This window comes from Clytia hemisphaerica, unplaced genomic scaffold, assembly GCF_902728285.1.
Source record: "Clytia hemisphaerica strain Z4C2 unplaced genomic scaffold, Clytia hemisphaerica genome assembly, whole genome shotgun sequence".
Classification (NCBI taxonomy): Eukaryota; Metazoa; Cnidaria; class Hydrozoa; order Leptothecata; family Clytiidae; genus Clytia; species Clytia hemisphaerica.
This window is the reverse complement of record NW_027104433.1, coordinates 245218-272908: the sequence shown is the minus strand read 5'-3', so window position 1 is coordinate 272908 and position 27691 is coordinate 245218. Positions and strand designations below refer to the sequence as shown.

Below are 27691 nucleotides of genomic sequence, written 5' to 3'. Positions count from 1 at the left end.
GATTTTAGGTAACGATCGAAAAGTTTTAAAATCCATTACAAAATGCTTAAAAAAAGAGCGCAAAATGATTTTAAAAGAATTGAAAGTATCATCTAAATGTCATATAAAGCTCAACAAAGCATTATGGAGGAAAAAAGCAAAGAAATTTACAAAAGAGAATCTCAAGTCACAAATCAGTGGATGTGAAAGCGTCAAGAAAACCTTGATTAAAGGAGTTTATAACAGGTTGGCATTGACACGCAAATTCACCACCTCTAAACTACATTAAAACCTCTAATTAACGGACACTCTAAAAGGCGGACACCTCTGATTAGCGGACAATTTCATTTTCCCCGGCCGTTTCCTAGTCAAATCCTCATAAAAAAGTTTCTAAAAGGCGGACACTCAATTAGCGGACCCTCTGATTAGCGGACAATTTTTTTCGCACGAAATGGCCAAAACCCCTATTTTAGCTCTCCAATTAGCAGACATTTAATATCAAACGTCTAAAATCGAAAAAAAAAATTTTAGATATTTTTATTTCAAGCACTTATTAGTCTTATTATTCAAATTATTTCTACAAATTTCCAGTTCCCCTTGACGCATTCAACAAATTTAGGTAGGCCAAAGGAATCATAAATCACTGGTACTTCAAGTCCGTACCCACTACCTCGATTTAACCTCTTGCCAGTCACTCGAGCTCTGTTTTAATAACCTTCCTCTTGTTCTTCTATGGCCTAGTGTCTGCAGATAAGTACTTTAGACCCCAATTTTGTATTTTTAACACCCTGGGATGGCCTAATTTCAAAATTGGAGCTCCGAGATCAAAAGTTTCTAAAAGGCGGACACTTCTAATTAGCGGACACTAACCCCTTTCCCCGATGGTGTCCGCTAATTAGAGATTCCACTGTAAAAGGAAGGAAGCACTGACAAAAAACGCCGAAAATCAATAATGGGCTAAATTTTGACAAACAAATATATTCAATTTTATTGTTTGTAGTCTATTTTTTAATTTCTGTTTCCTATATATTGTAATTCAATTTTTGAATTAATTTTTGAATTATGCTGGTCATAAGAAAATATATGTCTTAAGTTGAAAAATTGCGCTTTAGTCTATCAGAATTAAAAATTGACTTGGAAAAAAATTCTGCGTAAGGTTTCTTGGTACCGTTAGAAGCGCAATTTTATGTACATTAACATACTCAAAGCCTCGCGATGAGGCCCTTGGGGAAATTTTTTTATGGAGCAAAGTCTGAAAGGTACTTTTTCTCCAAAATTACCGTCACATTGAATTTTTACAAGTGTTTTCGTTCATAATTTACAAACATTTAAGCCTAAAACATCCAATAATATTCATTGTAGTCAGCTAACTTAAGTACTAGATGGATACTAGATTAGAAATGGGTATTAGAAATCGGGTTTTCGGGTTAGAAAAATCGGGAAATCGGGGATAATATCAGGCAAATTTTTGAATCATTTTTCCAGAAAACACTACGAATTACATTAGCAATCGTATGCTGTACAAAGTTACATATCTATCTAAGTCACAAATAAGTTTTTAAAATATCGGGTTTTCCGGGAGTTTTATCATCTTTGGTGTTTTGCAAGTATAAAGTTTTGATCCCGTACGGTTTCTCTCTAGCAGCTCTATTTTTAGAGACAGTTGGAGCACCAAAATTGGCGAGCGGGGCTAGTGTAGTTTTTATCCGAGGGGATTAAAACGGAGGCGTTACGAAAAAGTTTTTAAGTAGTGGGTATTGAATAAATATGTTGAGGACCTAGGATTTGAATTGTGGTTAGAATTAGGACTAGGATTAGGATTAGGTTCATTATCACTAGGAATAATATATTTATTTTCAAGTTTGGAAAGTTCTACCCAAAGATTAGAAGAAATCCAAAAATCATTTCTCAAAAGAATAACTGGCACTCCAAAAAACTATTGGGATTGTCTGAAAAAGCTAAAACTTTACTCACTTCAAAGAAGAAGGGAGAGATATCGGATCCTGTATACATGGAAAATAGCTGAAAATCTGGTTCCAAACATCAACAATAAATTTCAATTCAAGGAACTCCCAAGATTGGGAAGGATGTGTGTTCGCACCCATAGTTCAAAACTACATGATAGCACGCTTGTTGTGCAAGGTGCTAAGTTATTCAATTCAATGCCCAAGAGTATTAGAGATATGAAGAATGTTACAGTCGAAAAGTTCAAAAACCCTCTAGACAGACACCTCAGTTCGATCCCAGACGAGCCACAGATCCATGGTTACACAGCGTGCAGGAGAGCCGACTCTAACTCCATTCTTGACATGAAAACTGTTTAGTTGCCGACATCCTTCCTTTATTCAGGTTTGATGGATGCAGCATTGTGGTGTGAAGCAGAAAGTTTCTTGCCAGAGCATGAAGCTCGAAGACAACCAAAAGTAACCAAAAGTAAGTAAGTATATGTATATTTGGCTTTGGTACGGCTCCTACCGGGGGAGGGCATTCGATTTTGAAAATGACCGTACGTTCGGCCAAAAATCAGGTCTCTGAAATCGGACCCTTACAATACAGGAAAAATTTGGCTGAAAATCGGCCCTTATAGTGCAATTTTTCGCAATTTTTTGCCCTTCTCAGGGCAAAATTTTTTGAAAATTCTCAAATTTTACCTCAAAATTTGGTATTTTCTCAAATTTTACACCCTTACAGTGCACTGTTTCCCACTTGCTCACAAATCAACCCTTACAGTGCACTTTCCAAAGTCCAAAAAACCTACCCTTAAGGGCCGCACGTCCGGTAGGTTACTTACCTGGAGTGCCCCCCCCCCCCCCCGGGAGCTCCTACTACTTAGAAGACATCAAGTCTGTCTCGAAATTGAGATTTATTGTTGTTTTTCTTTTCCTTTTCTGTACGTTTTTGAGGTCAAGTATTTCGGAGAATTAGTAAATAAATTAAGTTATTTTCGGTTCGCAAATAAGAAAATTTGTGTAGACTGTTCCGCCAGTACTAGTCAAAAATTAAAAAAGTTTTGTTCAAGTGGTAAGACATTTCATTCGAATAGAAAGAGTTAAAAATTCTCAAAAAAGTCAATGAATGGAATTTTCGGAGTTGTTAAAAAAATCTCTCGTTTAGACCATAAACGGCCCACTTTTCGCCCTGCCTATTCTAATTGTTTGAGCAGGCAAAAAGTGGGCCCGAAGTTAAAAGAAGACCTTGCATTGACATCAAAAGGGGCAACAGAAAAATTTATTTCGCCTTAGAAAATTAGAATTAAATTATTTGATTATTCTTTCTTTCTTGACAGCTCTCGCATGGGTACTAGGGTTGCGAACTGAAGGGATGTACCACCCGGCTTTCGAGGGACTAAAATAGGAGGACATTTTGGTGAATTTTACGATCCTTATTGGGCTAGGACCTAATTTGACAAAATTTCGATCTTCCTGGGGACAAAAAGCTGAAATTGATTTTTCCTACCCTTACGGGGACTGTCAGGTTCCAAAAAGGCATCCTTAGGGATAGCTGATACCCGTACCCTTCACTTGTGCACGGCTCGATTATTGCATAAATTAAATGAATTAAGCCTTCAAGGCTTGTCGCTTTGAACGGCGTGAGCATTTTTGAAAGTTCTGAAGTAGCCAATCAGCGAGAAGGTAAACATGCTGATTGTGTGTTTGTTTTTATCATGTACCATTGTTTGTTTTGATTTTTTTACGCACAACTCTTTTCTAACTTTCAATTGAAGGATAAAAATGCTCAGCGACCAAAACGCTTTGGCCGTGCGCGTTGTTGGGCGACCAAAAAAGCTAAACTGTACTCTCGATAATTAGACCATATAAGAGGACATACTGAATTTTTCATGCACGTACTTTATTCTTCGGTAGGAAAAATTTATCAATTATACAAATTAATACCTTCAGAAGTATAAAACTAAAAAGAATATTATGAGAAAATAAAATATAAACCCTTGAAGATAAGATCGGATAACCAAGCGATATACTAATACCATTGCAGTGAAGATCATGAATTAATTGCCAAAGTATTTGCAAATCAACTGAACGCCATTAAGAGCTGAGTCATCACCACCTCCTTGGTTGGATTCGATTTGTGTTTTGATGCCAGTAATGCGGTAACCTGTTGGACAATACTCAGTAGGCGTCCATTCTCCCCAGTCCCCCTCACCGCTCTTGTACCATGTTTCATTTTCTGTGCACCACATCCGGATAGCGTTGGTAGTCGAGTCGTCTTGGAAAAGATTACCACCCTGGAGGAAGATTAAATTAAAAAATATCACATAGTATCCTAATCCTTCTTAATACCCATTTGTAAAATGTGCATGTCCCAGAGAGAACCGCCTTCTCTTCGTAGAGTTTTTATGGTGGCAAACATGACTCAATAGTTTCTCACTTCATTTTAAGGCTAAAAACCCTTCCCTTAATGCCTACCCTCCTCTAAACGGAAATCTCTACTGACCCCAGGATTCTTGTGATTGCCACCCTTTTTAGGAAGGGCAACGTTCCCATTAAATGTACATATCTATACACAGAATGTAATGACAACTGTTGATATAAAATGATTTTAAAATGTCTTCACGGCTCCAGGATGTCAAAGGGATCCCATGTGCACCCACTGATTTCCAAAAAACAAAACCTTCATTGTCCAATTCGGTAAAGAAAACTACCACTCAGTAAAATTCAAAGCTTAAAACTCAAAAATACCCGTTAAAGATGGCGAAGGGAAAGAATGAAGGAAAAAGAATGAAGGCAAACCTGTTCTTCTTCGATTTTCAGCGTAAATCTTGAGAATCCATTTTGGCACGTGTTTGATTCACCTCTCCATTCTCCCCAGACTTGTTGTCCACTGGAGATCTTGGTGAATAAACGATCACTGCATGTCATCAAGATAGCATTCAATGCAGAGTCATCGGTGAAATGAATGGATCCACCCCCTTGGTCGCTCTCAACTTTGGTCTGGAAACTAACTACCCAACTGCCAGATGGACAATGATCCCATGATTTCCAGCTACCATATGCATCTCCAAGCGTTAAAACTGAAAGTAAATAAAAATTTACTTATAATTTATTTAGAATTTACAGGCTGAGAAAATAACACTACGTACCCGATTCTGCAACAAAAAGAAGCGATATGGTCGAATGTTCTAAGGCGACGGCGTAACACAACCCAGGAGTACCCGGTTCTAATCCCCGCTCCTTCCCATGTTTTATTCAGTTCTTAGATAGCTGTCAAAGTTCTAGATTACTGGGCTGCCCAGGGAAAACATCGACTCTATTTATCAATCAGCGAAGCGAGATCTATAATTATCCTCTTGCTTAACCTTTCTAATGACTGATTCTAACAAAGGATTGCACTTACTTTTATCTTTGTAACAAGATGCAGGTTTACAGATGCTGTTTGCTCTCTTCTGCTTGGTCTCTCCATCACAACCACTACACGTGCGATTTCTTGGTTTGTTGAACATGTGCCTGTACATCTCCAATCCGTCCATTCTTTAATTGAAAAATAAATTATTAAATTCATCATACCTTATTGGCCCAAACTTAGTCAGCCTTAATTTTAGTCGGGCCTTAATTTTAGTCGGCCTTAATTATTAGTCAGCCCTAATTTTAGTCAGCTCGTCAAAATTTAGTCACTAAGGGCCGACTAATAATTAAGACCGAATAAAAATGTGGGTCATTTCTAAATTTACAAGCAGATGGAAAAAATGAGAAAGCTTAAAATACTGGAAAATAAGGAGAGCTTAATTAGAAACTTTTAATTTGGCCCAAATTTTTAGTCGGCCTTAATTTTAGCCGGCCCAAATTTTTATTCGGCCCTAATTTTAGTCACCGAGCCAAAATTTAGTCACTCAAGGCCGACTAAGTTTTGGCCGATAAGGTAGGTACCACAACTAAAGCTGGCGTTGAAAGATCATGTAAGAAATAAAGATGCGAGAAGTCATCGAAGTATAACTTTCGATTTATTTTTAAGAAAGCTTAAAAGGGCATTAAACCTTTTCGGAATCTCAGAGATTCCTTACCTTACAAACATAATGTTAACAAACAAGAAATAAAGAAATGTCAAAATTTAGAAAATAAAACTTACCAGTGCATTGGTGTTTGTTGGCACTAGGATTGCAGATGGCATCTACAGGACATTTGTCATCGATTCCACATCCTTCTTTCGTCTTGCACTCTACACCCATCACTTTGCAGTAATCCCAATACAATGGTAAAAACCAACTACGGATCTTCAAGCTGTCGCTGATTTGATGTCCTCCAACTGTAATGTTGTTCCTCTTCAAAATAGAATTGGTAAAAAGGTTGACGATAGGAGACAGCGTAAACTGAATAGGGACAGGTTTAAAGTCTTGTGTAGACCAATCTTTAATATCGGTTGGTCGTGATCCTCGAGTGATTACGACATCCTCCACATCTGATCGACTCATTCCTCCAAGGTTCTTTTTGTCGCTATCTGTGCATTTCTTAGAGTCCTCTTCCACTTGAAGGCCGAAGATTTTTGATCCAGCGACTTCGCTACACTTTTGCAATGTATCGACATTGTAATGTCGGCGAACTTCACCAGAATATTTTGTCTGGTGGATAAACTCGGCGCCAAGGACAGTGTGAGCTAGAAAATGAGTACCAAATTCACTCACAAACTTTTTGAAAACGTTCACTTGGTGTTGTTGGGATACCGAATACAACTCTTGGATAGCATTCTTGAAACTGTCAGTAAAAGGAGGGTAGCGAAATTGTTGCAAACGTAATTGATAGGAGAGACAGATTCCAACAGAGGTCGTCACGCGTCTTCTTTGAAAAGAACGATCTTAGTGATTCCATGTTTTCAGAATTACGCCATCCTCTTTGGAAGGGTGGTGGAATAGTTGATGTACTTGACGCCTCCACGCCCTTGATATTCACACCCACTGAGACTTCTCGCTCTACACCGATCTGTAAGTCCATGCCACTTTCAGCTGATTTCATAACGTGGTTGCTTGAAAATTTAATTGTAAAAATTTTATTCTATTCAATTGACTCTCGTTAATTTGAACTCGAACGGAGAATTTCATTTGTTCGATTTACAGAGAGATTCGAATTATAGAGAGTATTTATTTCTCCCTGACGGGAACTGAGAAAAATTTCGTGGTGGCCACGCACGAAATCAATATTCTTGCCATTTGTTTCTGTCAAGTATTCAATCTTCAACGATCAAAAAGTTCAGAATAACCTTTACCTTTAACGTAGCCTTATTTATAGTAAACGTGAATAGTGAAGTTCATCAGAATAACAGTACAGATAACAATTAAAAGGTGAAATGGACTTTTCCAGAAAAAAAACGTTACCCCCTGTTGAGGAGGTCTATCCCTCTTATCAGACCTTACCCCCTTGGAACGGAAATAGACCTCCTCAACAGGGGGTATACGGTTTTTTTCTGGAAAAGCCCAATAAAAATAAAATTAATTATCTATTTTGCACGTAAACTGAGGCAACTGAGTAAACGGCTTATAAGGGGTGTTTGGCTGTGTCTGTCATATCTATTTGGTCAGTAAACTGGGGCAACTGAGTAAAACGGCTTATAAGGGGTGTTTGGCTGTGTCTGTCATATCTATTTGGTCAGTAAACTGGGGCAACTGAGTAAACGGCTTATAAGGGGTGTTTGGCTGTGTCTGTCATATCTATTTGGTCAGTAAACTGGGGCAACTGAGTAAACGGCTTATAAGGGGTGTTTGGCTGTGTCTGTCATATCTATTTTGCACGTAAACTGGGGCAACTGAGTAAACGGCTTATAAGGTATTTAATATCTATTTGGCCAGTAAACTGCGGCAACTGAGTGCAAACTTGCCCTAAGAGCTATAAGTTTGTTTCTCATAAAGAAAATAATTACAAAAAAGCAATATGCTTATGTTCCTGATATACATTGTAAAAACTGTCAATACCGATCACTAAGTTTCATTCAAGAGTTATAAGCTTGTTTCTTATAAAGAAAAAGCTTACTATGTTTCTTATAAAGAAAAAGCTTACTAAAAATTAAAATGTTAATTATCTGCACTGCCCCGATTTGACTGTCAATACTGATCACCAAAAATAGTGACCCCGCAAAAATATGACCCACGCAAAAATATGACCCACGCAAAAATTTTGACCCACGCAAAAAATATTTTGACCCAAGCACCCACGCAAAAAAATGACCCACGCAAAAATATTGACCCACGCACTCCCGCAACCCACGCACCCACGCAAACCACATAATTTGTCCCATTAAAGTAAGTAAATACTATTTCTCGATATTTTTAGGAAAGTTTTCTCAGAAAGTGTCTTCGTTCAAGCAAACCTCTTACTAGGCAAAAAATATTAAATTCAAGAAAAACCGCTATGACATTGAAGTTCCTGAACCGCTTCTTATCCAGAGAGACGACAGGGGCGGGAATTTTTCACTTAGCAATCTGGTGAACTTCATTGGTGAAATAAAACAGGGGTGTGACAAAGTGGCTCACAATACACGTTTTTTTATAAAGACAAACTATATAAGAACATAAGGCTTCAATGGCCAAAACATTAAGAACAAGTTAAGTTAATTTCTTAGGAAATGGACCCCAAAACCACGCAAAAACAGACCAGACAATGCGAAAAACTTTTGCGTTAGCAAAATACCAAACAACAAAATTATCATTGATTGTGATGGGGGGAGGAGGAAAGGGTTGTAGGGGAAAAAATAAATAGGGAAGTTCTGTTCGCAAAAAAAGTTTCCCCCATTGCAATTTGATATATTGTTTTCATGTGTGAATTGTTGTTATCCAAAAAAGTAAAAATCTGCTTTTTTTTTTCCGGCATTTTCAGCCGGAAAAAATTTTTTCTCTTCGAACTCGCCATTTTTGAGGAAGTTGCGGCAGCTTTGGCAAAAAATAAAATTCCAAGAAAAAAAAACGTTTTTCGAAATCGGGCTCCGTCACATTTTAGGTATTGTCATATTGCATCAGTGTGCAAAATTTCATTAAAAATATATAAAAGTACAGCTCGAGGAAATTCAGCCATCGTTTTTCCGGCGAAATAGGTTGTTCCGGCGACTTTTTAAAATAGTTCCGGCTTCAAAAATCAATTTTATTGAAAATTGAAACAAGCTTGATGTGGGCATTGCTATTTTATTTAATTTTTTGAATGAAAAAAAAAAAAAAAAAAAAAAAAAAAAAAAAAAAAAACAAAAACCATAAGGAAAAAAAGTCAATTAAAATCTAGAAAAAACGGCGCCCGATTTCGGCATATTTCTCAAAAATCGAATTGCCATGTTTTGGGCATTGTTAATAGCATCTTCTTTGAGAAAAAAATCAGAAAAAATAATGATGAAAAACTAAGTTTAAATGCCAAAAAAACCCAAAAAGTTTTTTTTTTCCGGCTTTTCCGGCATTTTCGGCCGGAAATAAATTATTTTCGAAAAATCGGGCTCCGTCACAATTTAGTATTGACATTTTGCATCAGTGTTGCAAATTTCATGAAAAAATATAAAGTACAGCTCAAGAATCGAAATCAAGAAATACCGTTTTTCCGGGACTCGCGGTCGGAATAATAAATTCCGGCGGCTTTTTTTTCCGGAGATTTTTTAGAAAATTCCGGCTTTCCGTCACAATTTAATTGTTTATGGAAAATTGAAACAGTTGATGGTGGCAATGAATGAAAAAACAAATTATTATGGAAAAAGAAAAAAACGAAAAGAAAAAAAAACGGTTTCCCGGCATATTTCCGGGCATTTCGGCCAGGCAAATTTTTTTTTTCCAAAATCGGACTCCGTCACATTTTGGGCATTGCCATTTTGCATCATTGTGCCAAAAATCAGAAAAAGCTAATGAGCCAATCCTGAGAAAAGCTGGTAACAGACGGACGAACGGACGGACGGACGAACAGACGGACATCGGTTAATTTAATAGGACCTCTACCCCACCGGGGTAGGTCCAAAAAGTTTAAGAACATCCTACGTAAGGCTTCAAAAATTTAGGATGTTCTTATAAAAACAAGTGATACTTTTATGGACCTACCTGGTTATGCATTTAACAGATATATAATTAATATCTACGCGAGCGTGAACAATCAATCATTCAGAACACAAATAGTGACGATCTATTAAAATTAGTTGTTTTTTTCTTATAAAAAAAACGTTTAGAAACCAAAATTTCATGCTCTTGAAATCTTCTTTCATATTCAAGACTTCGTGACCAAAAAAACATCTATCTCATCAAAAAATTGAGAACTTTAAGTACTTAATTAGGCTAAGAACATTGATGTATGCTTATTAATAGTGATTCTTATAGATAAACATGCCTTTTTTGAGCCAACAAATTTTTTTTGAAAAAATCTGCTTCAGCCATCTTTTACCTATGATGGTACCCTACTTTCATGCAAAAAATCAGAAAAAGTTAATGATCCAATTTTTCACAAAGTCCAAAAAACCCGTTTTTTCCCCCAAATTTTTTTTTCGAAAATCGGGCTCCGTCACATTCGAGGGTTTATAGTTATGCATCTTTGTGCAAAAAATCATAAAGATCAAAGAGAAGCCATCCGAGAAGCGCTATACCTAAGTCGTAATGATAATGTGCATATATAAATAAATATGAAGTTGGCCAGTTTTTTTATAAAAACACGCCAAGCAAACAAAATTTCATGTCTAAACACACACATTCTTCAAAACGTAAGCCCTCTGAGCACAAAAAAAAACATAACATATCTCAAAAAATTGAAGTAATTGGCTAGATTATTGTTGTTGCTTATTAAGGTTCTTATAGATAAAACATGCGTTTTTTGAGCCAACAAAATTTTTTTGAAAACGAAAAGGAAGGAAGCACTGACCAAAAAAAACGCCAACAACTTTTTTTGTTTGTTGTCATTTTAATTGTTTCTTTTTTAATTAATTTTTTGATTTCTCACTGTTTTTTTTTTTTTTTTTATTGGAACATAACGTTTTGTAATATGACAATATCAATATATTGTGGTCAAAATTTTTAAATCTGTCTTAATTTGAACATGCTCTTTAATGTTGCGATAATGTAAAATTTTAATAATTTATAATTTTTATTATGCATACAAATTTAAAAAACAATATGCAAGCTCTCTGTCTAACAAATTTAAATGTATAAAATAAAATAATACATGGTTCAAACTACGGCTTATTCCAATTCCTCCTTTTTTTTTAAAACTGTAATAATAAACAAAACTCTAAAAAAAATATACCATAATATCTAAGATGAAATTCTTTTCACGTGGCTGACCCAAACTCCTGGATGGGAAATGAAGCTACTTATTGCCTATCTAAAAGGCGCAACCCTTGTGGTTTTCATACAATCGTCAGATTGAAAGTAAAACTCATCGCCAGATTTCGAAAAATATACCGCTTAAAAGCAAAGAAAAGGCTCGATTCAATCTGTCATTCTAAATGCAGCACTTTGTCTTTCTCGAGAAAGATTAGGCTTTAAACTCATTGACTGGGCCTTCAAATGAATAAAGTACTATGTATATATTCAATCACAATAGAAGATGCACGCAGCCCAGAAAAAAAAGATTAAAGGAAGTAATTCCAGCGAGCAGCTCAACAATCCTTAAAAAGTTTAATTTTGGCGAGGCATTGAATTTGCCAAAATCGGTTTTCGCCGAAATTAATTCCCTTAAGGCAACTGTTTAGCAAGACATTTTTTACCCTACGTAAACTAGTGATAGTAACCTACGGAGTCAAGACATAAAAATCTAGAGATTGACCCCTCAGAAAATCATCATATTTATCATCTCAACGAATGTTGCTCGATGGATATACACAAATATCAAAACTCAAATTAACTTACTTTGATATGGTCATCTTCGCCGATAATGCAGTGTCGTATTAGATCTTATTTCATGAAGATATATCATGTACTTAACAATGGTCACCTGTGATATGCGCATCGTCCATTGTTGGCATCAAGTGGCATCTCCAGACACTCCAGCAATCTCATCTGCTTCCTCGCGAAGTGCTTCCACTTTTTCTTGCAAAAGCATCTTTAAAGAAATCGAAAAATTTACATACCAATTGTAATATGTTTAAAAGTATTTTTTGATACAACATTTACTATCATAAAGTGAATTCAGGACTAAACAAGCAACATGCTGAATGGACCTACCTGATGATGAAACTTAGATAGCAATAAGGAGAAAAACAATCATTAAAAAAATATAGCGGTTAGCGAAAATGCATTAAATTTCATCATTGATTGTTGATAGGGGGGAGGGGTTTAGGGAAAAAAGAAATAGAAAGTTCCGGTTGCAAAATTGCAAAAGTTTTATTGACGATTGAATCATGCTTGATGGTGGCATTGTTATCAAAATTTTTTTTAAGTGAAAAAACAAAGAAATATATGGAAAAAGCCCAATTCAAATCTGCAAAAACGGCGATTTCCGGCATACTTCCGGCATTTTCGGCCGGAAAAACATGATTCTCAAAAATCCGAATCGGCCACACTTAGGGCATTGCTGATACACATCTTTGTGCAAAAATCGGGAAAAACGGTTAATGAAATCTCGACAAAATGGCAACAAACCGGTTTTGGCCGAAATATTTTTTTTTCCAAAATCAGGCTCCGTCACATTTTAGGTATTGCATTTTGCATCAGTGTGCAAAATTTCATGCAAAAATATAAAGTACAACTCGAGAAATTCAAGAAAAACCGTTTTTCCGGCGATATTCGGCTGTTCCGGCGATTTTTAGAAAGTCCCGCCGGCATCAAAAATCAGTTTTATTAACAATTGAACCATACTTGAAGGTTGGTTCCCATTGTTATCAATAATAATTTTGCGTGAAAAAACAAAGAAATATCAGGAAAAAGTCCAATGAAAATCTGCAAAAACGGCGATATCCGGTATATTTTTGGCATTTTCGGCAAGAAAAGAATTTTTTCTCAAAAATCGAACTCGGCCATGTTTTGGGCATTGCTATTACACATCTTTGAGCGAAAAATCAGAAAAAACTAATGATAAAATCTCGAGCCAAAAAACCGGTTTTTCCGGCATATTTCCGGCCGGAAAATTTTTTTTTCGAAAATCGGGCTCCGTCACATTTTGGGCATTGCCATTTTGCATCATTGTGCCAAAAATTAGAAAAAACTAATGAGCCAATCCTGAGAAAAGCTGGTAACAGACGGACGGACATCGGTTAATTTATAGGACCTCCAAGGTAGGTCCAAAAATCATTTTTAAAGAATGAATGGTATACCTTAGCAGAAGATATGATGAGATTAGCTTGCTTTCTTGGTAGAAATTCAATCTCTTGACAGAGCTTTCCAACTTCAGCACTAGCAAGGTCTTTCAGAGAGTGATAACCTTTCTTGAATAATTGACGAGCACGCGCCTAAAACAGTTTTAAAAAGCATGATATACACCATTATAATGTCTTCTGTGAATTATATCACCAACCACCGACAGCTGATTGGTTAAAAGTGACGTAAAATCTATGAATACGTTAAATGTAACCAATCAGCTAGCATGACTGTGAAGTAATACCGAGTTTATGTATGTGTGTTTTTCAGCGACGGAGACGGTAAGGTTCTAATTTGACTAGATCATGACCAACTGAGGACGACGGTTAATCAGCACTTTTACCGTCCTCGATTTTGCGGGTCAGAACTGCGGGTTTTTCCAAATCGCTTCAGTCACTTTACCGTCCTCAGTGCAAATACATAAACTCGCTAATGTCTGAAGAAGGGCAGTCGGCAACACGGGAGGGCAATTATTTCCCAAACAGGAAGGTGGTGTTGACCGAAAAGAGAAAACTTCCATATTCTTGAATTTTCCACCGATCTTATGTGCGACATTTGGGAAGTACATGTCAGAAAGTAAAATAGGAAAAATGGAGTCAAGAGGTGGCAAACTCGTGCCGTGGCGTGAAGTTTTCCACCTTTCCATTCGAAAAATTATTCCCCGTTACGTCCTTTAAGGCAATGCTTGTCATTTCAATATAGTGTTGTCGACTCAAAGACTTTGGTCATTGACAACTATCTGTAGTTTTCTAAGACCTTAACATTCCGTTTGGTTAGCGAGCTTTTTTAACCAGTTGAAAATGGGGCTCGTTTTTCAACTCGAATCAAATTAAAAAATTTAGATTATGAGCCTACCTGTTTGACTCCGGGAATTTCCATCAACGGTAGCAGATCAACATCTCCAGTATTAGTGAGATGAGATACCAAATCTTGAAAGAGCAACTTCAAGGTCCAGAATTCTGGAATCTCCTGCAATTGAAAATCAACCAGTTGAATAAAGAATCTCACTTCACTTTGATTTTTATATTCAAAGTCAATGGATCAAAGGCCAAATACACGGTTTTCTACCCGGGGGGGGGGTTTACTTAGGCAAATGGAGGGTACGGTATGTGCCGCCCTTCAGGGTACCTTTTTGGGACTTCCAAAGTCCCGCTAAGGGTAGGAAAAATCAGAAAATCAAATTTCAGTCCCAATAAGGGTCGGATAAATAGGAAAATTTCAACTTTTTACCCCCTGAAAGATCGAAATTTGGTCAAAATTGGTCAAATTTGTCCCGCTAAGGGTCGCAAAATTCCCAAAATTTTCCTTTGTTTTTTCCTTTTTAGTCCCCGTAAGGGTCCAAAGTTCGAAAGTCGGGCGGCACCCCCCCCCCGTTAGCTCGCAACCCTAGTACCCCTCCCCCCGGGTTTTCTACAAACGCAAAACTGAAATTTGGCCAAAATGTAAGAACAACAAAAACTAAGCTCGGCCGCATATTTAGGCAATCAGACTGCGGGACTAACCGGGGTTTTCAGGTATTTTTGACCGAACAAAAAAATATCGAAAATCGGGCTTCATTTCCATTTAGTATATTTGTGCAAAATATAAGAAGAACTAATAAGTCGTTCCCTAGAAAAGCTGGCAACAGACAAACAGACAAAAGGACGTACTGGCTAGTCTAGCAAGCTAGACGACTAACTTATACATAGTAGAAATAAAGCAAAAAGTAATGAATGGAACAATTTTAGTCGTCTAGAAACCTTTGTGCACTAACTCCAAATAAAAGAAAAGTGTCAATATTGCAATTATAATTTTTCCCTGCTCAAAATAATTCTTGAGAAAAAAAATATGTGTGGATTTGTGTATTGAAAGTTTTTCATTTGAGTTGATTTCGTTTTGAGAGTTTGTTGTTGCTTGATAAATTGTTTTCTCGCTACGCAAGTTTCTGCGTAGCTAGCCCCTGTATCTATAAAGCTGGAACACCGGATTCTTCCAGTCGTTTATACAAACTAAATCCCGTATTATTATTATTAGTATTGGTATTATTAGTATTACACGCATTATAAACGACTCCAGTCTACGTACTGGCAAATAAGGGTTAATTTATAGGACCTCCAGAAGGTAAATATGAAATTACATGAGGGTGGAAGATAAAACATTACATTTCAGAAGTTGACCCTCCCCGGAAAAAAATTGGTTTTCGCCTCTTGCAGGTGTAAATAGATAGCTCATGATATTTTTCGGAACCAAAACAACATTTTCTGGAAGAGCTCAATGGGCTTTTCCAGAAAATAATTTTACCCCCACTGTTGAGGATATTGATTTATCAAACCACCTGGATATCCTACTTTATTAGTAAAGACCCCCTGGATTTCCACTCTTAAAAATGTGCTCAACCCCCTGGATATCCTCTCTTATAAAGATATCCCTAGATATCGTATTTTTTTACTTGAAAAGACACTTTACCCCCTGGATATCCACTTTTGAACAAAAATTGTTAACCCCTGGATATCCGATATCCTCAACAAGGAGGGGGGCACGGACTCTTTCTAGAAAAGCCCATTTATTTCAACAAAGTAATAATATATCTAAAACTTACTGCCGTGAAGTAGACAAGAAGTGAAGTAAATGATGTTGCTGACGACAGCAAATTTTGCAAAAAACCACGAGTAGTTTCAAAGAGCTCTGCAACATACCAAATGGTCTTCTTCTTGACCAATAAGTAAAGCATCAATGTCAGGTAGAAACGCTTATACGTAGTTTCTTCGAACTAAAATGGAAAGTAAGTCCGTGTCCATCAATTACACCTTTTTCATAAAAACATTAAAATTATTTTTGAAACCTTCGGATGCTCTTAACTTTTTCAGTTTTTAATCCTAACAAAAATGTTCTTAAAAAATGTTCTTAAAATATGTTCTTATTTTCACCATTTTGTGAGTGTTTGTGCAACCTGTTAAGAAATTGGTGTTTTGAGGCCGGTCCCCACTTAAGCGCGCTGCGATCGCACTTTATATGGCAAAGCTTCCTCGCTATTGGTCAAAAGAAGAATGAAGCAATTTCATTGGCGCGATCTGACGTAACGGTTGATAAAAGTTGAAATGTATTCAACTTTTTTTTCGAGCTCGCGGTATATTTTTATGACGTAATCTTTTTTCCAAGCAAAAAGGATTGAAGCAAAACGGTGCGATCGCAGCGCGCGTGAATGGAGACCAGCCTTTAGAGTACGCAAAGCCTTAAAATGTTACAGCGCTGTGTAAACCAAGCAAAGTGGTTCTTTTAAAAGTCATTAAGAACTGGAAAATTATTTTGTGTGCGTTTGTGTGTTATCTTAGACCATGTTCACACGATACGGTTCCGTTTCGCTCCGGTATAATTTTCGTTACGGATCGAGTGTGTTCATATTGGTTTCGGAACGTTTCGGAGTAAGAAAACGAAGCAGTTCCGTTCCGATGAAAAAAGTGGAGCGAAACCGTTTTGATCTGTTTTGCTTTGTAACGTCTTCTTTTTTGACGTTTTGAAATTTGACATTCACACTTGTTTCGGAATCGTTTCGGAACGGAACAGAACGGATCTGTAACATTTGAAAATGGTCTTAGGAAAAATCTATTGGGACTTCAGATGAGAAATTGACTTTACTAACTAACCTTTTTGGACGAACTCCCGGTGGCTTTCTTCATTAACATGCCTTCTTGAATACCAATCATTTCCGCTGCTTTCGTTTCATTCTCGTTGAGTTTGGAAAACTAAAGTGAAAAAGACATACACGAACAGGTTGATAACAGTTTTTTGTTAAGAACATAAGACATTCATCTGCATCTAAAACACCCGATTTCTTTGAAAAGTGCGAACAAAAGTACTAACAAGATGTTTAAAATAGGAACACGTTAAGAACATTTTAGGCTTAAAACTCAAAAAGTTAAGAGCATCCGAAATGCAACTTGAAAGCGTCAAATGAAATGTATGTACCTAATTTTAAATTTTTTATCTCTAAAGATTCGCATTATAACGGACACAGTTAGCGATTATACCCTTCAGTGGGCCACCCGGTATAGCTTATATCCATATTTAAAACAAATAACGGTATATTTCCTTAGGCATTTTAATTAATGTGGTAAGCAAGCCAAGTCAAGTAAGTGACCCGTGCCCTTAATGAAAAGTTTAATATAAAAGGGGTTACTCTTAGGTTCCAAATAACCCACCCCCCCCCCCCCGCTTGTTAATTTTCGAAAACTTTTTCAACCCCCCGGACCTTATTAGGACCCCCTTGTTTATTAATTTTTAAGAATATTTTCAGCTGTCAAAGAGAAGACCCCCTATTTTTCTCTAAATAGCATGGTTTTAGCCTATATCTACCTTATCTTTGGGTTTTCAGAAATACAATTTCCAGCCCCCCGGCAATTAGGTCCCCCCCCCCCCGTTTATTGAAATCTCAAAAATTTTCCAACCCCCCTCGCGAGTATGTATGCCCCATGACTCCTCATATTACTGCACCATATTTACATTGCAAACTCTCTTAAGAGAGCCTTGACCCATCGTTGGATCAGAAATTTGATGGAGAATACAACGAGAGAAGCTATGAGGCTTTAATTGACTTTAGGCAAGCAAACATTTTCACACTTTAGGCACGATGACGTCACCAAAATAGCAAAAATGCAATATCTTGAGTGTGGGTAGAATCTCTTTGGTCTTTACTAAGCGTGAAAACCAACCTGGCGATAATAAGTCATCCACTTCACCGTCAATATAGCTGTTTGGTCGATCGGCGTGGCCAAATATAACAAATGTAGTTCAGTAGCCAACACGATCCCTTGTAGTGATTTCTTCAAGTCTTTGTAGAGAGTTGGTACGAAGTCTATATCGATGCAACCTAGGGAGATAATGAATATTTCATTACACGTTTCTTAAATAACAATTTCAAAAGAACATGCACTAATTTCTGACCAAAACCAAAAAAAAAACTTCCAAAAGAAATAGCAAAATATAAAAAAACATATTCTTAGAAAAAGGTGACATTAGAACACTCGTAGCAAAGCTAATTATTGACCAAAAAACGTCGGTAAAATCGCCTAAATTTCCTCATTCGCCGTACCAGATTTAAAAAGCTTCCGGCGTGCCGGGATAAAGCATCTTATGTTGATAAAGTAAAGTTATTGAAGGAATTTTAGAAAATTTGTGCTCGCGAGAAAGTCCTTTTTTATTTTGTTCTGAAAATTCAGTGTAAGCAAATGGTATTGAGATACGTTAAATAATGCCTTAAATATACAGTTGCCTCTTTCTTATTCGATCTCCATGGGACTATATGTTTCTTCGAATCATAGTGAGCGTTTTACACTGAGGGGACCAATGTTTTAGTCCAAATTACAGAAATAATCGGATTGTAGAAGTTCGAATTAAAGATAGTTGACTATAACCTTTAACAGTAGCTCGTCCGATGTCAGTGATGACCAGTTTACTGGGAGTTAATCCAACATTGACACCGTCCACTGGATCATCGGTGGTTCGCTTCTTATCATTGGTGTCATTGCTGACGTCAGCTTTATTTTGTTCATCTTTCGTTTGAGATTCTCCTTCTATAGTGATACTTTCTTGCGAGTTCTCTCTTGACGGACATGGTGAGGCTATAATGAAAAGATTTACAGTTGGCGCTCTCCAATTCGATTTTTAAGGGCAATTGGATTATCGAATAGTAGAGCATTGGTTATAAGAGTTTCTTGTTGATGGTGACTTTCAATATTATCGAATAATGGAACGTATATTGAATAGTAGAACGTCAAATTAGAGAGCGTCAACTGTAGCTAGATATTTCTCAAGATCATTATTTTTTTTACTTTTTTGAACAGCTAGTTTTGCCTGGCTGATACTCTGCCTTTTGTTCAGTTATCAAAATTTTCAAGGAATTTCCAACATTATTCAGTGTGTAATCGAATTCAATTATCTATGAGCAGGATTGGCTTCAAGAAAAGAACGGCAGGGAGTTAGTAACAAAAGTATATGACATCATGGTTAGCGAAAAATATTTTTCTAATTTCAAACCTTCCAGATTCCCTAAAGCGGTATTTTTAAAGGGATAATCAGATGGTCTGAGATATTTTGTCTGCAGATAGCATCTAGGATGTTAGGAAAAACCTCTAAATTTTTCGGTGTACTTATTTTTCTAGCTCAAGTTATGCCACTTTGAAATCTCGAAAAATGGGACTTTTCAGGGACTTTTCACACTTTTTTCTATTGTTTTCAAGAAAAAGTTCAAAATTTCAAATTGGCATAAGTTGAGTTAGGAAAATAAGTACACCGAAAAATTTAGAGGTTTTTCCTAACATCCTAGAAGCTATCTGCAGGCAAAATGTCTCAGACCATCTGATTATCCCTTTAAGGTCTAAAGTTGTGTTTTTTTTTAGAAAAATGTGGTTGGACCAAAGCTTGCCCTCCCTTATTCATACATTTTCTTGATATCATCGACATAGACATTAAAGCTTCGATTTGTTTGTTGATCATTTGGAAGAGAGACTCGCTGTCTTCTCTCTTGGGTTTTTGGTTTTCTTTATCATATGTTGCTGCATTAGTGCTCGTCTCTTGCACATGGTATAGCGTGGTTCGGAGGAGATTTTCTAACTCGGATACAGAATCGCAAATCTAAGACGAAGAGAGAATTTCTTAATACAGTGAAGTCTCCGTAACTTAAATGCACACGGGGAATGCAAATTTGTGCGAGTTAAGGAAATATAGATTTATTTCAAATTTTTGTTTCGGTTAAAGGCGGGATTATTACAATTAGCATTTAGGTTTGCCAACATTATTCAAAATTTGTCTTATCATAAAAACACTGGAAAATAGCAGTATTCTCGGTAGGTAGAGATTCTTCCGAAAGGTCGTCCTTAAGGGAAAGGTAGATTTATAAAGTAGAGTAGAGGGTCCTCTGTACACTTTGATACCACCATGCAATGGACAACACATGCGTTTTCTAATCTTCTAACCTCGATTTCTTGGTTAAACTCGTAGGAGTAGGAGAAAAAGTTTGGTGTACGTTTTTAGAGAGTACGTTTTCTGTTTTGTTTTAACCCTTTGAATACATTTTTGAAAATCTAGAAAAAATTATATAATTTCTATATCTATAATAAACTTAATACTTCATAATGATATTAAAGCTTGTAATCTGGAAGTTAAACAATCCTTTTGGTACCATTTGAAAGGTAATTTGATATTCTTTCAAAAACCATACGGTCAATGCCCCTTTAAATCGAGTCGTAAGGAGCTGGGACCTAAAGTATGGGATTTTGTATTTTGCGACTATTTCAAGATGTAAAATCGCGTCCCTCAGAGCCTAAGGGTGAAATGATTTTGATTTGGAGTTACTCCGAAAGTAATAGGGTTCAGAGGAATTTCTTGATAAGGTTGGGGTAGGTTGACAAAGAATGGGGTTCAACTTTAGAGGGTGCGGTATCAACCCAGTTTGAAAGTGTGCAAAAACAACTAACCTTCAAGCCGAGCAGGGACAGAATCAGCTGCCTGAGTCCTTTCCCTTTTTCGTACATCAGACTGCTTGAACAAGATCCCATAGCTCCTCTGATCAATTTGTGGAGTTTATTCTTGTCTTTCTTTGCGATGACTAGGATGCTTTCACCTGAACTGTCAATCCCAGCCCTTCCGGCTCGTCCAATCATTTGCTTGTATTGAGCACGTGACATGCATTGGTTTCCGACATATGGTGATCGAAGTATTACTCTTACAAACAAGAAAAGATTAAAATATTAACTCTTAACCCTACTTGGACCAGGTGAGACAAAATAATTCCTGACAAAGATTTTGTCGTTACACTTTTAAAATTAGAGCTATTGCCTTGAAATTTCAAAAGTTTTCCTAGCTTTTATTTTACCCCATTATCCAACAAAAAATTTTTGAAATTCAAACCCGCAAAATTTGATGACGTCAGCATTTTAAAAAAGTGACCCAAATTTTACAGGTAAAAGGCTCGATTTTTTTTGAAAATGCAAACTCTGATAGTTTGGGAACCAGTTAACGTATGGACTTTAACTAGATGTTGTAATGCAAGAAAGAATTGAATTTTTGGATGACGTCATTTTTTTCAGAATGGCGCGCGATTTTCGAAAAAAATAATATTTTCGATTTTGGCGCCTTATACAGACCCAGAATTTGACAATTTCGAATATCTTATTAGATATTGTCGAAAGACAATTTATCTAGCTATCCAGAATATCAAAACAGGAGCTGTTTAAATCATGAAGTTCTTACAAAAAAGTGCTGACGTCATCAAACTATGAGTAACATCAAACTTTTCTTGGTATAAACATAAACTTACATGATAGAATTTTCAAGCTTTTTCAACCCTTTTTGTGGATTTTATGGAAGGGGGGGGGGGATGTTTTTTCCCCCCTCCGAATTATTTAACCTCAAAAAAGGCCCGGCCCAAATAGGGTTAAAAGAATTTCAATTTGAAATAATTACAGTAGATATTTTAACGTTATTGTCTTGTAAGTGCCATACTTAACATAAGATTGAACATTAAATTTTCATAGTCGTTCTTTATTGTGTTTTAAATTTACAACAAAGATTTCGAACGACTTAGTGAAGGTCTATACAAACAAACATTTGACGTAAATAACTTGGCTATATAATGTTCGTCACCGGCATTATTGAATTCAAAACAATGATGGCGCAATTTAGTTTGGTAAATCGTAAAATAAAACAAAAAAGATATAGTGGGCTATGGAATTCTTATCGAATCCGAAATCAAAACATTCTTGAAAATGATCACTCAATAATACCTTTTAGCTGGTAAATTGACACCTGCTGCTAAGGTCGACGTACAACATAATAGACAGAGAACGCCAGAAGAATAAGCTTCCTCTACAAGCTTCCTCTCATCCATGGTTAACCCACTGTGATGGTAAGCTATACCGAAGGGTATGGTCCTGGCCAGGGTCTTACAGACACCGTTGGCTACGTTGTGAATGTTTTGAAGGAGGGCGTATTTCTCTTCTTCCCGATGGTTCCTCAAGTCTCTTAAATAGGTGACAAAAATAAAAATTATGATAGATAACATGAGATGTAACCCATAGTGGGACTATGTCCCATCTCCTCCATACAGAAATTATAAGTTCTTATAAGCCTGGCACTGTCTGTAAAGAATCTCACAGGAAGAATGACAAAAATTCATCGTGACCTTTTAACGGAAAACTCAAAAGGGGAGTCTGGTAACACAAAAAAGACTTCAGTTTGTTACAAAAGCTTGAAATTTGTCCCAGATGTTCCGTAAGGGTTGTAGAACTTAATTTAAACAGTAACACCTAGTTTTATCACCTTGACAAATGCAATAATGCCTTCACCAGGTGTTTTGGCAAAAAAGAAATTCAGCGAAAAGAGCATGGAATTCCGATGCCACGTTCATTAATACCTTGGTAGACCTTGTGCGATCAACAAGGCAACATTTTCACAATTTTTCTTAGTAGCACAAAACACCATACAAGAATGTTGGGGAATCACTTCCAAGGCTAACGAACACAAATGGTCAGGATCGGAACGTTTGTTCTCTTCTTTAAAACCCTATGAGAAAAATTAGAGTATACACGTTTTTTTTTAAGAAACTAGTTTTACCAAGCAGCCTCAATGTTTCTTAAGAAATCGGCCTTTTGAGCCTTTAAAAACGTTTCTTACATGTTTCTAAACTTTTTGACATAATCAAGCCTATTTTTCATGCAAAGAAAAAAAAGCATTTGTTTTGATTGGAAGGTTCTTAAAAAAAAACTAAATAAACAATGTTATTTTCTCATTCTCAGCCTCAGCATGTTTCTTAGATGTTTCTTAGATTTTAGGCATTCTGAGCCTCATGTTTCTTAAAAGTGTAGTGTCAACTTTAGAAGCGGAAATCACAATATCATTGGACAATTTTGAGTCATAAATAGTCGAACGTGCGCAACGCACTGGGCTCAACTTCAGTAGCTTCAAATTTTTTATAGCTATAGGCCCAATTGTAGACCCCAGATATTCACCCAAGGAATAAGTGTGCAAAATTTCAGCCAAATCCGACCATTTTTGAAGTCTCCAGGCTGCCCCAAAGTTTTAGCCTCGTTTTGGCGAAAAACTCGTCCCCAGTCTCCAAAAAGTAAAATTTTCAAAAAATGGAAAAATACCCCCAGATATTCACCCAAGGAACAAGTGTGAAAAATTTCAGCCAAATCCCACCATTTTTGAAGTCTCCAGGCTGCCCCAAAGTTTTAGCCTCGTTTTGGAGAAAAACTCGTCCCCAGTCTCCAAAAAGTAAAATTTTCAAAAAATGGAAAAATACCCCCAGATATTCACCCAAGGAACAAGTGTGAAAAATTTCAGCCAAATCCCACCATTTTTGAAGTCTCCAGGCTGCCCCAAAGTTTTATCCTCGTTTTGGCGAAAAACTCGTCCCCAGTCTCCAAAAAGTAAAATTTTCAAAAAATGGAAAAATACCCCCAGATATTCACCCAAGGAACAAGTGTGAAAAATTTCAGCCAAATCCCACCATTTTTGAAGTCTCCAGGCTGCCCCAAAGTTTTAGCCTCGTTTTGGAGAAAAACTCGTCACCAGTCTCCAAAAAGTAAAATTTTCAAAAAATGGAAAAAAAACACCCCCAGATATTCACCCAAGGAACAAGTGTGCAAAATTTAAGCCAAATCCCGCCATTTTTGAAGTCTCCAGGCTGCCCTAAAGTTTTGGGGCATACACACAGACAGACATTCCCAAATTCTACAAAGTTGAGAACCATCCATAACATACAAACTTCGTTAAATTTCTTAACTGCAACAAGCAAGCGCATTGGAGGAGACGAACAACTAGATCTTTTGGTCCCGATCCTTCTCTCATAAAACCATAAAACAGGAGATGTGAACAATAGGCTGAACGTTTTGATGATGACTTTAGCTAAATGGTTTTACACAGATTTCATTTACTCGTATTTTGATTGGTTCTCCATTTTACGTCGAAAGAAACGGGCTTTTTTTTGAGACGAGAAGACAAACTTTTTTTTCAATAAAACTATTTACATTTGTGTCAATTCATATTGTCATAAGGAGTAAAAACGTGAAATAATGGCTTCCTCACCGACAGTACGAGAGAAAAGATTCATAGTCAGATCTTGACTATCCCCACCAGAAATGACTACACGCTGATGACTACTAAATGACTACTAATTTTATAAGAATGGTGTAAATCCATTTCATCATGGATATTCTTCTTCTTCTTTTTTGGGAAAATCATCCTAAAATATTCTTACTGCATTCTTAGGTTAAGATCCTAATTCAGACTAGATTTAACATTCATTTAGTACATACGTCTCAAGCATAAAATTGACATTTTTGTGAAAGGAGTGAGCATTACCCCAAATTGACAAAAAATGGCATTCTTAGCTTGAGTAGCAAAATTCCACGAGGGTGATGTTCTTAGCATTATTCTTAAATTTTTGGCCATTTTCATCATGGACATTCTTATATTTTAAAGTGTATTCTTATAAAAAGAACAAGCAACATGCTGAATGGACCTACCTGATGATGAAACTTAGATAGCAATAAGGAGAAAACCAATCATTAAGAAAATATAGCGCTTAGCGAAAATGCATTAAATGTCATCATTGATTGTTGATGGGGGGGGGGAGGGGTTTAGGGAAAAAAGAAATAGAAAGTTCCGGTTGCAGAATTGCAAAAGTTTTATTGACAATTGAATCATGCTTGATGGTGGCATTGTTATCAATAATTTTTTTAAGTGAAAAACAAAGAAATGTATGGAAAAAGCCCAATTCAAATCTGCGAAAACGGCGATTTCCGGCATATTTCCGGCATTTTCGGCCGGAAAAATCTTTTCTCAAAAATCGGACTCGGCAATGATTTGGGCATTGTTAATACGCATCTTTGAGCAAAAAAACAGAAAAAACTAATGACAAAATCTCGAGAAAATGTCAAAAAACCTGTTTTTCCGGCATATTTCCGGCATTTTCGGCCGGAAAATTTTTTTTTCCAAAATCGGGCTCCGTCACATTTTAGGTAGTATCATTTTGCATCAGTGTGTAAAATTTCATAAAAAAATATAAAGTACAGCTCGAGAAAATCAAGAAATACCGTTTTTCCGGCGAAAATGGGCTGCACCGGCGATTTTTAGAAAGTTCCGGCTTCAAAACTCAGTTCTATTGACGATTGAACCATGCTTAATGGTGGGCATTGCTATTAATAATGTTTTTGTGTGAAAGACAACGAAATAAAAAAAATAAGGAAAAAGTCCGATGAAAATCTGCAAAAATGGCGATTTCCGGCATATTTCCGGCATTTTCGACCGGAAAAATTTTTTTCTCAAAAATCGGACTCGGCCAAGTTTTGGGCATTGCTAATACGCATCTTTGTGCAAAAAATCAGAAAAAACTAATGATGAAATCTCGAGAAAATGCCAAAAAACCGGTTTTTCCGGCATATTTCCGGCATTTTCGGCCGGAAATAATTTTTTTTCGAAAATCGGGCTCCGTCACATTTTGGGCATTACCATTTTGCATCATTGTGCCAAAAATCAAAAAAAACTAATGAGCCAATCCTGAGAAAAGCTGGTAACAGACGGACGAACGGACGAACAGACGAACGGACGGACATCGGTTAATTTAAAGGACCTCTACCCCACCGGGGTAGGTCCAAAAAGCGTGTATTGGATTCTTAAATTCGAAGTATGAATCAATTTGAGTTACATCATCACTAGCTCTGTTTCAAAATAATATTTTTCTATTTTTTTTTTTTATTAATTTAATTCAATTTTATAGCAATATATTTCGCTGATCTACTGACCTCTTTGAAACAGAACCTTTGATTTTATATTTTTTCACAAAGTTTTCCCTCCCATTCTATTTTATCAAACGTTCTTTGAAGACTTGTAAGGATGGTGCTTCAACAATATCTTCTTCTAGATCATTCAAAAGTTTAACACTTCTGTAAAAAAGAGAATTGCTTTGGTTTCCCCGAAAGGAAGTTTGGTACCAGTTTTACGCCTGGCTGAATCGTTTCTTTCATTTAGAGGCTCGATAAAATGACGACGCTATAAAACCAAGTAACGTGCAAAAGATAGAGAACGCGGAAAATTTTCAAAAAAAATTAATTATAAAATAAAGAAAATTTATTTTAAAAAAAATAAAGCGAATTGCTTTGATATGCGAGATTCGAAAAATAATTCTCATAGCAACATACTAGGCCAGCATGTCCAAACAAAGAGACATTTAAGGCTAGTTTTGTTAGGCAACGCAATAAAACAATAGAACTCTTTATCTAAAATTCAAATAAGTTATATGCATAAATGGGCATCCATTTTTTACAATTCTCATCATTTTTGGTTTGAAAAACGACGAAATAAGGTAAGAGTCTTCTTTTGTAAATTCTCTTTCAAAAGGAAGACTAGATGAATTGGGCAAAATTATGTATGGGAAATTTCATTGTCGGTTTCTGAGGCCCTGTTTTCTCTTGTCCGAAATAGATAGGTAGCGTCCAGGTTCACTAGTCAATGGCCACCAGGCTAGGCAAAACAACGTTTTCTTTGAAAGAAAAAAACATCAAAGTATTAGGTTTCTTTCTTGTTCGAAGATTCTTAGCCCGAAAATTCCCAGTTCAGGGCAACACATTTCACAGTCTCACTACTTTAAGATATTAATATTATATAGTCTTGTGATTTTTTAGAAACAATGGAAGGCTTGACTATCTTCGCTTTGGTCCTTGCACTGACCACTACTACCTTGGCAAATCCAATGGGCTGGGGTGACGAAATGGGCTGGGGTGACGAAATGGGCTGGGGTGACGAAAAGGGCTGGGGTGACGAAAAGGGCTGGGGTGACGAAATGGGCTGGGGTGATACAGTCTACAATGCGGCGCCCTGTTTCATCCGAAACTGCCCCAAAGGTGGAGACGAAATGGAACCATCTAAGTCCTGGTCAGATACAGTCTACGATATGACACCCTGTTTCATCCGAAACTGCCCCAAAGGTGGAGACGAAATGGAACCATCTAAGTCCTTGTCAGATACAGTCTACGATATGACACCCTGTTTCATCCGAAACTGCCCCAAAGGTGGAGACGAAATGGAAGATGAAAAATCAAACGATGAAGACACACCTGAAGCCATCTGAAGCCTTGTCGTAGTGACTATTTGAAAAATTTACTTTAACTTTAACTTTATTGTAGTAATTTCAATTTCACTTAGATCATTTAATAGAAAAATTTGGAAGGGATTAAATGAAAACTTCAATGTACGATTTTCTGACACCTCCCTGACCATTTGTGTTTTTAATAAAATAGAATCCCGCAACTGATCTCATTTAAACACCCACCAACCACCAAATATTCTTTCCTTCTCGACCATTTATCTCCTTCGTTAGTAGGACCTTTTCCAAGATCCACCATCCATTTCTAATAAATATTATCTTTATTAAAGAGTAGTGCGCAACGCACCGGGCTCAATTTCTTGACCTTCAAATTATTCAAGATT

The 27691-nt window shown here is 36.6% G+C and overlaps 2 protein-coding genes and 1 long non-coding RNA gene across 3 annotated transcripts in view; 1 reads left to right on the top strand and 2 right to left on the bottom strand.

The window, feature by feature from the left end:
* Nucleotides 1–3819: 3819 nt before the first annotated feature.
* LOC136820688 (vitelline membrane outer layer protein 1 homolog) lies at nt 3820–6947 on the bottom strand. Its single transcript, XM_067076889.1, has 4 exons — nt 6061–6947; nt 5332–5465; nt 4728–5008; nt 3820–4222 (listed from the first exon to the last, which is right to left on the bottom strand). Exons 2-4 carry the CDS (start codon nt 5462–5464, stop codon nt 3986–3988), a joined length of 651 nt encoding a protein of 216 aa, XP_066932990.1. The 5' UTR covers nt 5465; nt 6061–6947; the 3' UTR covers nt 3820–3985.
* A 4270-nt stretch (nt 6948–11217) lies between these two features.
* The window catches only part of LOC136820618 (helicase POLQ-like), a 35852-nt gene continuing 19378 nt past the window's right edge, over nt 11218–27691 (bottom strand). Inside the window, exons 8-18 of the mRNA XM_067076816.1 lie at nt 22614–22762; nt 21985–22221; nt 20677–20923; nt 19642–19834; nt 18616–18822; nt 17914–18071; nt 16849–16947; nt 15804–15974; nt 14081–14194; nt 13183–13317; nt 11218–11972 (exon numbers count right to left, since the gene is read on the bottom strand). Of these exons, the coding sequence (XP_066932917.1) occupies nt 11895–11972; nt 13183–13317; nt 14081–14194; nt 15804–15974; nt 16849–16947; nt 17914–18071; nt 18616–18822; nt 19642–19834; nt 20677–20923; nt 21985–22221; nt 22614–22762 (1788 nt within the window). The 3' untranslated portion in view covers nt 11218–11894. The remainder of the gene's footprint in view (nt 11973–13182; nt 13318–14080; nt 14195–15803; nt 15975–16848; nt 16948–17913; nt 18072–18615; nt 18823–19641; nt 19835–20676; nt 20924–21984; nt 22222–22613; nt 22763–27691) is intronic.
* On the top strand, nt 26512–27445 carry LOC136820619 (uncharacterized). Its single transcript, XR_010848626.1, has 2 exons — nt 26512–26567; nt 26887–27445. It is a non-coding gene; the product is annotated as an uncharacterized lncRNA (long non-coding RNA).